Here is a 15,936-nt window from a genome sequence, read left to right on the forward strand (position 1 = left end):
AAAGTTGGAGCATATCACATATGGCATTCCTTTTCCTGTATGACTGACAAGAAAACAGACGTGTATTTAAAAAAAAAAAAAAAAAAAAAAAGAAAAACAGATAACAAGCATGAACTTCACTTAAGATTTATGGAGACTTAAACTCTTTCTTGCATCAAAGGACCATTTATATATAAAGCTGAATACCATAAAAGACCTGTCCAAAGACTAGTTCATCAGCACCAATGAAAAAAACCCAGAGATATGATGAGGATCTGATAGCCAGCATCATGCATTGCACAAAAGGGATCTTGGCCAGACCAAATACGCACACAACTGGGTGCTTTGAAGTATTATTAGTATGACAGTGTAAGTGAATGAAATTTATGAGAGAATGAGTGGAAACGGGTAAAATCAGCATCACTTTCCCCTTCCGTAAGATCCTGCTCTGAATTTTTTTTACACTAAATCTTCTACAAGTCATCCTCCAAATCTTTAAAAAATGGGATTGGACCTGCAGTCAAGAAGCAGTTCAAAACCACAGTGTAATTCCACTGATACCTTTACAAAAATACTTTTTGTAAAGCTTGAGTAAGAGAAGGGAGAGAGTAAATAGTACAAAAACAAAGAATCCTCATTAAATTCTGAATTATTTTCAATTTTTTAATACGTAATTGAATGTTTGGTATAAATTAAGTCAGCAAAATTCATTTTTCTGCTTTTCCAACTGTACCTTTAATTCGCAGTTGTAAAGATCTCAGCAAAGCACACCAGTATGGTCTTATTTCTAGAAATTAACTGTTGCTTAGCTAGAAGTTAACCAGAATTTCTGGTTTGAAGACTGTTGCCATCATTCTCCTAGGGGCAAGATGCATCTTCTCAAAAAGACAGCCATAGACCCAAGGAAACCAATAACTCATAGAAATTTACTGAATCATGGAGAGCCAAGGAAAAAAAAAATCATCACACTTTATTTATATCTTAATAAAGAAGCACGTCTCAAAATTTAGCAAATTTTTCAGCTTTTTAAAAGCAATTTAACTGAATAAGCCAACTGGCATACTAATGTCAAGACATGATGATTTGAAATTGCCAAAATAATAAATTAGAAAGAGACATCAACATTTCTATGTGCAAACGTGAATCAAAAGATACAGTATCAGGCGATACTATAACTATGTATCTCCAAATGAGATCTTCCCCCCCCCCCCATTTTTTTTTTTTTTCTAATTAACTTCTAAAAAGCCCTAGCCTATCTCTTTTGGGTATGGATTACACAGTTCCTTGTTACTGACAGAAAATACGTTTCAATTCTTACTTTCTACTTAAATACAAGAATTCCTTTATGTGCTACAGAAACAACACTCTCCTGTACATTAATTAACATTCTACTGAGAACAAAAATTTTCTTTCCTTTTTTTCCATAGCACAAGTAGCCAAGGGAGTGAGGAGTTTTCAACACAGACCAAAAGCTATTCCATTTCATTAGATACATTCACTAAATATTTATTTACTTTTGAAAGAAAAGTTTCAAGCTACTCGCTCTCATACAATGCTAACCAATAATGCAGTAGTATTTTATATTTATTATACTTCACACATAAAACACAATAAGCCAACTTTTTTTTTTTTAAGCCACCATAAAAACAAATAGAAAGCTTACCTTCTTCTGGTACCAAACTATAGCATCAGTTACTTTGGACGCCATTTATTCCACTGAATTCACACAGTCATTTTAGGCTGTTAACAGAAAAAGACAGAACTTTACTTCCACCTTCCCTACGAAGGCCAACACAGGGAATGTAGAAACACTCCCGTTACCTGCAAAGCACTGAACAGCTATATTTACTTTACACCTCGCCTTAGTAAGAGTTTGGGTTTTCTCCTCTAAGTAAACAAGAAACTACAAATCTGCTGCTACAGGACATCAGAAGCCTCAGTTTTGTCCATCTTTCCCATTAAAACACAGGTGGCACAGAGATAATTTCTTACAGTCTCACGAGACCCTCACAAGAGTTGTATTACATGCAGCATTTTTTTTTTCTGATAAATTAAGCAACCTATAGTTCTTACCACAGCACAGTATTCTGAAGTCCAGGAATAATTGTGTTATAAATGGAAGAAAATTTCATACAGACTATTAGATATTTTTTGAGGGGGGAAAAAAAACCCAACAGTGCTAGAACTCCACTTTTATTATTATAAAATTAACAGACTCATGAAAATAGTAGACTAAAACAAGTCAAAAGGAGAAAAACAAGGAAGAGTGGTATGTTTGTTTTAATGGTAGCAAATAGCAGTAGTATTAGTTAATCTTTGATGTCACTGTCATTAGTTTCAATGTGAAAAAAAAACCAAAAATCAAAAAACTTTCAGCCTACATAAAACATTCCTACCTTGAAAATGAATTTGAAAAGTTTTCTTTCATGTAATCAGTCATCCAGAGTTAGTTCAGAAAAAAAAGTAAGAATAAAGAAAATAAACATAAAAAGCATTCAGATTTAGAATTATTGTCTTTCTACAAAATTGCATATATTCTCTTGTACTGGACAGTCTGTAAAATCAAAGGAAAGTTTAGCTGAGAATTACAGAATCCTTTCCAGATATTTTGTTACAATATGCAAGTTCTTTCAGTTATGAATGTATTATCATTAAAACCAAACTGAAATTTTTCAAAAATAGGTTACTTCAGATATTAACAGATTAATAACAGTTAAATTAGTTTAGTACCCTCATTTCAAACTGTTAATTAAGGCAGGAAGTGGCCAGTGGAAGAAAAGAAGAAAAAAGGAATTAGAAAAACTGTTAAAATATTTGCCAAAAAGTCTGAATACTTTTGTGTTTAATAATCTTTCATCTCACTGATTCCCTTTAAAAATATATATATGTAAACAAATATGCCATACTTAAGCCCAGTTAAAAAAAAAGTCAATGGGGCACACTATACTACATGTGACCTTTTAACATTAGTTGGTAAAAGCTTAAGTTTTCAGCTCCACCTAATATTCAGCGTCCTTCCTATGTTTACAAAAAGTTTAAGAATGTTATTTTTATATAACTGCACCAAGTATTTAACATGCAAGGAAATTCCTATTTTAAAGCTATAAATTCCTAACAAATTATGCAAAAGGCTTTGAAAAAGTTAGTATAAGTAACTTCAAAATACTATCCAAGTTTTCCAAACATACTATCTGAACGATTCCAGGATCAAGCACAATTGGTAAAAATCAACACAAGATCTCTTAAAAAAACTTCACAAACACAGTTTCACGGAGTCACAGATGGTTGAGGTTGGCAGGGACCTCTGGAGGTCATCTGGTCCAACCCCCCAACTCAAGCAGGGCCACCTAGAGCAGGTTGCCCAGGCCCACGTCCAGATGGCTTTTGAATATCTCCAAGGATGGAGACTCCACAACCTCTCTGGGCAACCTGTTCCAGTGCTTGGTCACCCTCACAGTAAGAAAGTGTTCCCCGATGTTCAGAGGGAACCTCCTGTGTATCAGTTTGTGCCCATTGACTCAGGTCCTATCACTGGGCACCACTGGAAAGAGCCTGGCTCCGTCCTCCTTGCACCCTCCCTTCAGGTATTTAAGGACATTGATGAGATCCCCCTGAGCCTTCTCTTCTCCAGGCTGAACAGTCCCAGCTCTCTCAGCCTTCCTTCACAGGAGAGATGCTCCAGTCCCTTCACCATCTCTGTGGCTCTTTGTTGGACTCTCTCCAGTATGTCCATACCTCTCTTGTACTGGGGAGCCCAGAACTGGACCCAGCACCCCAGGCGTGGCCTTACCACTGGTGAGGAGGAGGGGTGGTAGTTTAGCCCCCAAACACCAAACTATACATCAAGCATTCTTCTAAAGATGTGATTAAGCGGTATATTTCTGATAAAAATATCACACTTATCATAACATTGTTAATATCAACAACAATATTGCACCTTATATTTCTTCATTAAAAGGAAACAAGAATTATTAATCTGTAGGCAGTTTTCATAGTGAAAGATTAAAGGTAATCTTTGTCTTTAAAACAAAGAAAAAGACATTTGTTTACAGCATTTGCAGTTAAGAAAGGCAAAGAATAATACAGTGTCCAACAGATGGGATGGAAACTGACTGTGCAATAGATTAAAATAAAAGTGTCTTTATGAAATGCCTAAGCATTAGAATAACTCGTGACACTTTATTATACATTGTTCATCACCAAAAAATTCAGTCTAAAAAAAAAAAAAGCAGAGATTAGACTACCTGATCATAACAGCTGTTTGTACAAAAATCACAAATACTCCCTCTGCAAAAGCCCTATCAACGTTACCATCTTCCAAGACATTTCTCAGAAAGAAAAGATGACCCTCCAAAAGACTCAGTTCTGCACTGACACCTGTTTATTCAGTCTTCCCTGACTCGTGTATGCACTCATATTTCACACAGTGCATTACTTTAAAGACACTGTATTTAGTAAGTTTGGATATGTATCATATACACTATAGTACAAACCTTCAACAAATATATTGATTTTCTACCAGCTCCTGACGATTTCTAAGAAACATAATGCCATGCATTTTTATGTTACACAAAGCTTTTTCAAAAAAGAGAAATCAAATACCCAAAAGGAACTGTATTTAAGACTTCTAACAGTGTAACTCCAATATGCTCTATACAACCTCAGATAAAATTACAACACAATAGAAAGAAATGTCTCTGACAGAGCTTGAACAGTCATTAACAAATTTCAGAAATATCAGGACGCTGACTTTTGGTGCAACTGAGCAAACGAACACTGCAATTTTTCCAGTGTTGATAATATCATCATGTAAGTCACATCAAGTCAGTTAAACCTGGCAGCCCTGACTGTGTCAACATCTGTAATTGTTTCTGACCTATTTGTTTCTGATAATAGTAGCAGTTTTTCTAAGAGCAACTATCAGTTATTAAGAATTCATTGGCACAATAAATATAAAAATATTTCTATCACATAAAGCATAGAGCCCAACAGAGACTTTGACGTAACTTGGCATATTACATAGACTGATTACCCTTCCTTCTCACCCATACAAAGTTTAAAATAGGATTTGCTTTATTGTTTGAAAACCTGTTTAAGTAAACTTAAATTTAAAATAATTTGCTACACGGGACTATAGACTCAAAGCAACATAAAACCCTTAGCCATACATAGCCTCCACACATAACGTGACCTACATCACAGTGTCACAGCAAAACCAGTTCCACTGCTCACGGAGGTGCCAATGTAGGAAGGATGCCATACAGATTTTGATCACACTTGTACCCCTCACCTTCCCCCTCCTTTGTGAGCTCATCTTGGAGGATCATTAACTCTCCTCATTTCTCTTAAGCCAACATCCCCTCTCACATACAACCTGCCCTGCTTCCTACCACCATAATTACAGGATGAGAAAAAGGTTGGAGAAACTCATCACCAGCAGTACAGAACTAACTGTCGAACCCGCACAGCTACATTAACTTGATCTCTCTCTCTCCAAGATCAATGATTTTTCAGGAAACCAACACTAACTTGATTTCCAACTGTGTCAAATATGGCTAAAATTGGACAAGCCATTTTAAAGGCAGCAACCTTTTTTTGAGGCAGCAATTCACTCAAAAACCCTTTGCCTTGAGAAACAATTACATCACAAAACTATAAACCAAGTATAATGAAACAGTTTTATTATTAATTTATTTGATTTCTAACAGCAAACCTGTAATTTAGATTATCCATGGTTTTCATATTTTTAAGAAACTCTCTACATTAAATCCTCCGTAGAGTCTATTTTGGTGGTGTTTAAAGCATATCTGCATACACATTTGCATACACAAATGCAAAGATGATGCTTACAAAAGTAAATATGACAAAATCATGGGATGGATGTCTCAAAAGATTTTAAGAGAGTTTGGCGTGCTAAGTTAAAATACCTCTACAAGGAAATATCACATGCTTTCTTCAATAGATATATAACAATATCTGAGACAGCACTGAAATGAAAGGTGAAAAGGTTCGTTTAATTATTTCTGGGCAGTGTTTCTGCTTGCAGGGGCTGGGATTTGTCTGTGGTTTGGTTTTTTGGTTTGGTGGGGTTTTTTTTTGAGACAGTATAATGAGTTTGATACACTTTGCCTGAAGCTAACTTATCTGGATGAGAAATAGACGGTAACAATTTAAGGCCATTCAGCTGCAGCCCTGGCTCTGACTCTGCACCTGCCCACAGCTCACTGAACACCTAGACAGGAGACTAAGTATTGCATCAATTTCAGAACTCTGCGTATTCATTACAAGTTAATATGTTATTCAGCTGACAATTTGTATTGATATTGATCCTCAACTGTACAAGCTGGGCTCTAAGGCACATCAGTACCAAATGGATAAAGTGAACAAATCAAAACAGCTGATACACATCCACAAGCACAACAGAGCTCTGCCTATTCTTCTGCCTTGTTCTCCTCCTGTCCGCTCTGGATCTAGCCATTTGTTTCACATTCCATGTCGAATACCTGCACCTGGGACAGGGACCAGCTTTTGCACTCAGTTGTACAATGTCCTGTGCAGAGTAGCTACAGCAAGATTAACTTAATCTTAACTAGTTGGAGACTTAAGAGCAACACAAAAAATACCCCCAACTTCAGAGATTAGACAGAACATCCAAATATAAAAGCTTGATCACAACATCTCTGTGACATTCAACAGGGCCATTCATTACATTTCCATCAAACTCACAGTTAATACTATGAATAACAAGCAACATTTTTTGATCAAAACTTCATTACTTCCTTAAAACTAAAAATAGACGACTACCTGGTTTTGGTGATCCCTATTCAGGGGTTTCTCAGCTATTTCTTTTCCACTTCAGAGCACAATCATATTCCCTTTTAAGTAAATACACACTACACCTTGCAATCAAATGAGCAGTTTTTCAAAAGCCACAGAAATCTATATTTAGATGTCTTCAGGTAGTTAAATGCTCATTCAAGCAGTGCAGTGCTTATTGTGTAAGACAGGATTAGATACTACACTACAGATTTAAAATTCAAAGTAAGTATATTTAAAAATTTTACTCATATCCACAGGGTTTTGGCGACCCAAGTCAGACATAAATGCATACATTTCTAAATGACCATCTACAGAAAATAAAATCTATTCTGAACTCTGACAGAAGTTCAGAATAAAACTGTGCTCCTCATATGACAAAGGCAAAAAATTACAATTTTTGGAAGAATATACAAGTCTAAGCAGTGTCAACTAGCAAAAGGACATAATTAAAAATACAACACAAGCAAGGAAGCATAGACAAATAATTGCCTTCCTTGCCTGTAAACACTGTGAATCACTAAGTATTTCAAGGAACCTGTTTCCTTTATAATAATCCTAACCTGAATGGTCAGGATACCATCCAGCTGTTGAGTCAAGACTTGAATGTCCTTCTCAACTCATTATGATCACGGAATGATGAAGTTGGCATGTTCACTAGACATCATTAGGAGTAAAATTGCAGAGCTGTGGCATTTGTCTCAAATGTCTTTTTTAAAACGCCATTGATTTTTACTACCTTCAAAAGAATTTCTCTTAGCAGCAAATTAAAGGCAGTTTTTAAAAAGTTACCGCATAGAGCCATGAGAATATTAGAACTTGATTTCAACTGCTTTCCACAACAGAACTGTTTTACCATTATGTTAGATCCTCCATATTACAGTTTCACAATCACAGGCATAATTTCACTAAGATTTCCCGGTATGAAGAGTAAGAAGAGACGATGAATCAGAATAGTAAAGCCTATGACCTAAACTACTAATCTTGTAGCAACATTTGTATCACACAAACTCACTTAAAAAGAAAACATTATACCTGCTGATACACAGCTAGAAAATAACTTTAATGAGGAAAAAACCTGTCACTTTCCAGGTTCAACATCAAAATAGAAGTTAATATTATCATCAAATTGTTGACATTATTTGATATTTTAAGTGAATTTTAAATGAGCCCAATAAACAGCTTAGTCATATTAGGCATCCGCTGCTGACTGAAAAGCTGCTTCTGCCATGACGAAACAAACCATCACAGGTATCAATGTAATGCAAATACACCACTAAAACTTACCAGGAGTCATCCTTCCTATGCTCAAATCATCCATGGGAGTTCTGCCACTGCCACCAAGAACAGGATTAAACCCTTGAAGCAGTGTTTCAAAAGACACATTCTTTTCAAGTGCATTACAAATAAACCATTAAACCTACATTTCCTTTTCTAAAAGGAACATCAAATACTATATAATACACTCAGTGTTCTGTTTAAGTACTTTATCTATGCATAGCTGTTCTCAAAACAGCATTTCAGAATTGCAAATTATATACAAGCAAATGAGAAACTTGTCACTCCCAGGTTCACACCTTTCAGCGGAAGTTTTATCACGTTCCTTTCAGCTAGCCTTAAGAAAATCTGAAGCACCCAAAGGGAAGGAAAAAAATAAAATAAAATTAAAAACTCAGACACTGCTAACCTAAGGACCATATCCAGCAGCCAGCACGAAAAGTACTCTTGCTGCCATGCCAGCCAAGGCCCCCCCAAGTTGTTGCCTTGCAATCCAAGGCCATGATAGTTTGTAAATAAAAAGGAATTAACATACTTGCTTTCCCAAAGGAACAGCATGATAGTTGGTAAATAAAAAGGAATTAACATACTTGCTTTCCGCAAAGAACAACAACTCTTCTAAATTTAGATACCAGCATTCCTAAGACTCATGAAAGAGAATGAATTTTCAAACTTTATTCTTCACTCTATCTCAAAAAAACCCCAAAATACCCAAAAACAATCACTCCCAAACAACTGATGAAAAAAACATCGAACATCCCTAGATACCTGTTTGGGGAGTTTTGTTGTTTCTTTGAGGAGTTTATCAGGCCAACAACAGCAACAATAAAATATGAATCAGACCCTATGCTGGCGGCTGTGTATCAAGTCCTGTTCTTTATGAACACAGATGTACCAAATGTGATATATCATGACACATACAGACATTTCGCAGCATGTCCATACCTGCCTGTGCCTCCAGTTACTGCAAAACAGATACCTTCTCAGGCCTCCGTATTTTGCCCACAGACCACAGTATCTGATCCCATTTCTGCCACTGCATATTTATTCTTCCTTATAAGCTCATGCCCTTTATCACTTACCATCACAAGCAGGAAGCTCTCACAGTTGCAGCTGCAGCATAAAGCATGCAGCGAGAATCAGTTTTCAAATTCTGATGGGAAGTAGGCTTGACTTAACCATCTTCACTTCCACAGTAAAAATGCCAGTATCTGAAGGACAGACTAGCAAGGAAGTACCACAGAAAATAACTGTCTCCCAAGGAATACTTGTTTTGCCAGTGAATTACACAACTGTCTGAAATAGTAGCAAAATGTTGAGTATCAGGACTTCTGAGATTTATTTCAGGTTCTGGGAAAAGAACACTGCGTGCAGTTGTTGTAACTGCTGTAGCCATTTCTGGAATCTACACCCTCAGCCTTAAGGTCTGTGCAAATTTCCTAATTTTGTTACATAACTGGTTTCTGTTTATGGCTCCATTTGAAGTGACATGACACAATTTCATAGTTACCTTACTTGTAAAAATAGGGGGGAAGGACTCTGTACTGAGAAGTCCAGGATTCTACGCCTCTCATAATTTACTCCTGAGCCTGCTGCGCTATTTATTAATTAGCAAAAAGGTCCTAATATTTAAGCATATTCTACCGTTTAATGAAGTGGAAAAAATTCAAGCCCTTAAAGTGGATTATAATCAAGTTAATTTTGCCTGTTCTTCTATAAGAGATGTTAGTTACAAAATTCCCGCTAATCCAAACGCAGTAATTAATGCCAGCATGCTAGATCTACAAGCCAAGACATTTCTGAAAATGCTGCATCTTTAAAAAAAAAAAAAAAAACCACAGTATATGGTCAATCTCAAGTTCTGCTCTTTTTAATTCCTGTGTTTTGTACTGAATACTAGACACATACATACATACATATCCCATTAAACATACTTACAATCTTATAATGAGAAATCCCTGAAATATTGCATGTATACATCCGCTCTTAGAACTGTAACAACTTTAAGGAATAGAATTTCTATAAATACTATGTTTTTCATTTATATACACACTCTTCTTAACAAACATTCAAAAAAAAAAAAACCAAACCCAAAATATAGTGGCCACCTTGAAATAAAATGCTTTTCTCCTCCTTCTGTTCTAAACACAACACTAATTTCCTGCAACAATAAATCTTGCTCACTGAAAATACTGACTTGGTGTTTAGGCAGATGTGTTTATCTGTCACCAGGCAATGCACAGCAGAGTTGTGGCTTCTCGATGAGTACAGTCAGGAAGTTGAAAACCACTCCTAAATGACCAAGTTTGCATCATGTTCTACAAATAGTTATCCAGCAAGTTTTTGAAGCAGCTGAGGCATGAAGCGGCTGAGCTGTCAGAAAAAGCTGCAGTCTCTTATAACAGCCACTGTTCTGTAGGAACATAGTAGCAAATGCTGAGCCTATATTTTTTAAAAAGTCTCTGGGGTGATCCAAGCAAGGAACTGCAGGGTAACAAGCCTTACATGTGTATCTGGCAAGCTCCTCAAAACAATCAATAAAATAGAACACTATTATACATGAAAGACTATCTGATAGGGTCTAATCAGCAGTTTCTGCAAAGGAGGATCATGTCTTAGTCTATCAGTATTTCTGAACATGTCAAACTAACTGATAAACAAGAGCAAGTGATAAAACATATGTGGACTTTCAAAGAGCCTTTGGAAGGATGTCAAAGACTTCTAAATAGACTGCTGTTTGTGAAAAGAAACATTGCCACAGATCAAAAACCAGCCAGAAAATTGCACAAAATGTTGAGGTCAACATTCTTCATTGCAATAGGCTAATTGGATAATAAAGATTAATAGCAGCATCCAGTCTGAATAAAACAGCCTATTTATTGCCTGCTCAGGTGCCTAGAAGCTCCTTGGATCACACAGGGCTCTTCCATTCAGTGTCAGTCCACGGCAAAGTGCACACAAATCCTAGGGAGCTCATCTGGGAACCCCCGTTCCCCTTCACATAGAAGCATCCCAATTCCAAAACTAAACTCACACTAAATCTTCCTAGTCTGCTTTCTTTATGTTCCTCTAGCTTTCACGTACCTGAACACCCTGTGGTGACAGAGGTAGACATTCAGGATCTCATTCAGTATACACATGCCCTGGTGGCTAGCTCTTTCCAGAGGTTTTGACGTTGAAGCCACTCAGGATGAGTGCACTCAGAAATCAGGACTTCCAACTTTCTAAGTATGCTAACCATTAGAATTTTATGAGAAAGACGAACACAGACATTCATCATGCCACTACTTCATCAGGCACTGACAGCTAATGTTAGCTTACAAATAAATAGAGATGCCCTACGTTTCTCCTCGTTCCCGGAGCTCTTGAGAGGGAACTTGCAGCAAAAGAAATCACTCACTAAAGACACCTAAGGTCCGACACCGAAGGTCAGGGTGGCCTAGCAAGGCTTCACAACTATTTTAACCTCTCCAAACCAGTATTACCAGAGTCTACCCTCCTCCTCAGTCATCAGCTTCCATCCCTCTTTTTACCAGCATTGGAGCCAAACACAGAGGCAAGCTTCAAGGATCTGACTACCATTACTAAGTAAATAAGCAGTTTTCGCCTGAATTAGCTCCACAGATCTACAGTCCGCAGAGTAAGATGAGCACTAATGCCATTGCCAGTAGTGAGGCAGCTCTGACTGAAGCCAACCTGAACACTCTGGATCTCCACCGGCAAGCCTTCAGAAGTACCATTAACAGAGTTAATCTTGACTAATTAAGACCCTTTCCCCTGTCCTCCTCCCCCTATTTAGACCAGTAGCCTAGAGTTTTTATGAAGTACTGCCTAAGTCTTTAAATGGTGTGAACTGAGCCCTGCCCTGTTATTCCAAACCTCAAGCTTCTGTAAATAGGTCCAGCAGTGCTCACTATATTTTTTATACACCAGAGAAGAAAAGAAAACCTGAAGTAGTAACATTTCCAGATGACAACTGATCTTACATTAGCAAAGTTTAAGAAGATTGATCAACTTTAACAATGAATAGGCAACATAAACAGAATTTAGTATCAATAATGTAAATTATATCTGTAAGGGGGCGGGGGGGGCCGAGTGAACTACATACACCACACAAAGCTTCAAAATCAGGTATCTCAAACCCAGAAAGGAAATTTGGCAGCTCAGTGAGCTCTTCCATTCAATATCCTATAGTCAGAAGAGCACAGAGACACCTGAATAAAAGAGGAATGACAAGGAAAACACTGTAGTACAGCTCTGTTGATCATTTGTGCATTCTGATCTGAAATGCATGTATTTTATTTGAAGAAGAATATTAAAATACTGGGGGAGGGGGAGGTGTTCTGAGAAAGGCTATGAATTATCAACCACTTGAAAGACTCTCCCGTTGAGACAGGCAAGTATGAACAGAAAAATAAGGAATTATAAGTTAAATGAGACTTTAAGAAATAGACAGAAAATATAGCCAAGAAAACAACAGCTTCCAATAACACAAGGAACTTCATTCATTAACCGAGCTTAGAGGATAGCAAAGCCAAACTTTTAACAGAGAAATATTATATTACAACACATAATTAGACTGTTAAACTCAGTACCACAGGAAGTCACTGAAGCCAAGATTTTACTCAGATTCAAAAAGAAAGCAGCTATTTAAACACACAATAATAAGAAAAAAATAAACACACAGCTGAGGGAATCTCAAGCTTCATGACCCAGGATGCAAGAAAATGTCCAAAGAGATCACCGGGCTGTATTTGGCCATACAAACTCTCTACCTAACCCAACCCCATGATGGCCAGTAGCAAATACCACGGAAAGCGTATGAGCAACATGGCAAGCATAGAACAAACTGTCCCTTAAGACAGCTGAACACGAAGAGTGTTTAGCTGCCAGGCTGGCATCTGCCAACCACCTAACCCCCAAAAGCATCTGGCGCTGGCCAACTTCCAAAATGCAAGGCTTGCATGACTTCATTTTTGATGCTACATTGCTTTAATTTCTTCTCACTCTTTGCAATTGTATTTTATTTTTTAAGAACAAGAACCACAAATGTATTTGCAAACAGGAGTTCAATCCAATGCTTGGACTCATTCCAGGAAGCCATCTAGTCTCTCTGGAGTACATCTACCAAGTCCACCTCAAATGAACAAAAAATTAAATACTGAACACTACATGTCTCACTTAAAGAGTATTCCCAGAAGAAGTGAATTTGGAAAAAATCCGCTTTACACATTTACATTAAGAAACAAGAGAATAGCTCTATGAGCTCTCTGATACCCTCCCCAACTAAACAAAACCCACAAACATAAGCTGTATTTCCAAATTTCTTGACAACGTAATGGGTATCTCTCTATATGTATACGTTTGCTCTAACTTTGAAGCTGGCCCTGATTTGAGATGGGGTTGGATCAGACAGATGACTTCCAGCAACCCCTTTCAACCTCAACTATTCTATGATTACATGTAGAGCATACCCAAACATTACACCGTAACACATTATAGCCCTAATTACTATTAACTCTTTTTTCCCCATAGGCAATTTATTAAGCTCTTTGTATTCTCCTTACAAATTTGAATATAATTTCTTCAAATAGTTAACCATTTCCTCTGCACCCAGCAAGAAGGACCTTTATGAAAACAGCACAGTAAACTCAAGAGAGAAAACATGGTATTTAAAGCTTTCAAAATCTTTTATTTTTCATGCCACTACACATCTTAGAGTAAGTAGTGGTCAACTGTCCTTGAACAGTCAGAAGGAGCAGTACCTCTGACAGAGGTATCCTAAAAGAGTTTTGTTTTGTTTCCTTTGTAAAACAAAAAAACATTACAGAAAAATCAGGCCTACCTTGTTCCGTGGGCAGAAGCAATTAAGTGTCTGTTTTTACCAGTGTACCATGGCTCCCTATTGTCCTTCTCCACCTCACCCAACACTTTTTGCCTGCCCCCCACCCGTATTACCAACTGCCCCAACTATTTGGCTGGGCCAATAGCAGCACGCACCATGATGGCTCAGAGCTTAGCAAGTAGACTGGCCAGCAGTTGCTCTCTTTCTGAAGAAAGAAGGGACTCAATTATAACTGCCTTTCTTCAGGTCGGAATATTAATTTGGGTCACTACCTGTCAAAAGTTTTATAAAAATTTATCACTGTGTAGGTACTTAATGTCTTTCAGTTGCCATTAAATTTGGTTTTGTCATCTGACTGGCTAAAGAAGTTACTCAAACAGGAGAAGATAGACAAACAAAATAATTGTACAAGCTTTGTGTCCTTAGTAAGCCTAGCTAAAAATTCACATAAACTGTTTGGTGATGAATCCATAGAGCATGCTGTTTATTACGAAAAGAACTTCCTCACAGACAAAAAAAACCCACCCTGTGACTGTCATCACTCTCACTCACAGGGGTCCTGAGAAAAGAAAAAAAAAAAAAAAAGATGTTTTTATTTCTCTAACAAAATTTCTACTATAAACAAGTAGAAGATACAATATTTAGAAAAAGCCTGGGAAGACAGTATGTGTAACTTTGGAGAACTGGGAAAGAAATAATGTCCACTGCTTTCCAGTGACCCCTGCCAGCTGTGACAGGAACAGCATTGTTCAACTCCAAGAGCCGCTCCACCCTTCGCTGCCTGGTTAACCGCCTCAAACAAAGTTGACTGGAAGTCTTTCTGATGCACCTATGCCTCCCTTCTAATACAACATCAATACTCTGTTTCCTATTTCAAAGCCTACAGGATTTTGAGTTCTCCCAGAATTCACACCAATATCAGGCAGCTATGGATACATCTGGGATCAACTTTTTGAGACAAGCTGAACTAACTCTGCTTTGGGAGAAATCCAGTACTACCGGAATACTTGAAATGCTCCACGGAGTTCCCAACAATTACTGACAACTTATTTGTATGTCACATTCCACACAATACAAGAGGAAAAAATTCTACTACAAGCATTAAATTAAACTAACTAGGTTTCCAAATTCTTTTTCAGATGACTCAGGCTCATGTTTTATCCTTTATAATATTTATACCCAGAATAAAAACATACACTGGCAGCAAAACATAGCAACAGAAAATTCAACTGCACAAACATTCCACTTCAAATGAGGATCAGGATCTTAAACACACCGGTTCCAAATATCGCTCTCAACCTTCACCTTCAGAAATAAAAATTGTTTGCAAATACTGTAAAGGAGAGCTCTGTGGCAAAAAAAAAAAGTCAAAACTGACAGAAGCATGATGTGCGTACATACATCAGTCCATAAACTCCTTACTGGAACAAAAATAAGACTTCTGAGAAAAGGATTATCCTTTCCAGGGAGTCACAAATAAAGAGGCAAATCAAAGAAGATCACCAAAACCTTCAGAGCTACAGAAATAGCCAAAGACATACAGCTATTTATAACCCAGAGATTTATTCACAGAACACTTTTAGCATCTAACCCCACGAAAACAAAAACATCTCATGCCAAGCACTAATATACATAATAGAAACATATCCTTCTGCCACTTAGTGACCACTCTAAGTGCAGCTAAAGATACTAGGATTCACTTACTGGGATTAACAGGTTATTTCAAGTGATGCATTTCTCCCTGATAAAACATATACCACCATCTGTTTAACAGCATCAACAGGAAGATATAAGCGGGCAAATTACTGATGACACACTGTATTTAGTCTCACTCCTGTTAGGGAACTCGTGAGTCAAAATTGTAAAACCAGCTGTATTTTCTGTAGGAATGTTTCATCACAAAGAATTTCAGAACATTAATTAAAGTACTTTCAACAAGTCAGGTTTTCCAATTAATTACTTTTTCCAGTTAATTATATGACAGATGGATAAGACACTGGCAAATTTGGAACAAAATG

The 15,936-nt window shown here is 37.1% G+C and overlaps 1 protein-coding gene across 2 annotated transcripts in view; it reads right to left on the minus strand.

Moving 5' to 3' along the window:
- Nucleotides 1-15,936, minus strand: part of PHTF2 (putative homeodomain transcription factor 2) — a 72,199-nt gene that overhangs the window by 54,826 nt on the left and 1,437 nt on the right. For both annotated transcript variants that reach the window (XM_075144595.1, XM_075144594.1), the window contains exon 2: nucleotides 1,643-1,719. In XM_075144595.1, coding sequence (XP_075000696.1) covers nucleotides 1,643-1,687 — 45 coding nt within the window. In that variant the 5' untranslated portion in view covers nucleotides 1,688-1,719. The remainder of the gene's footprint in view (nucleotides 1-1,642; nucleotides 1,720-15,936) is intronic.

This window comes from Calonectris borealis, chromosome 1 (assembly GCF_964195595.1).
Source record: "Calonectris borealis chromosome 1, bCalBor7.hap1.2, whole genome shotgun sequence".
Lineage (NCBI taxonomy): Eukaryota > Metazoa > Chordata > Aves > Procellariiformes > Procellariidae > Calonectris > Calonectris borealis.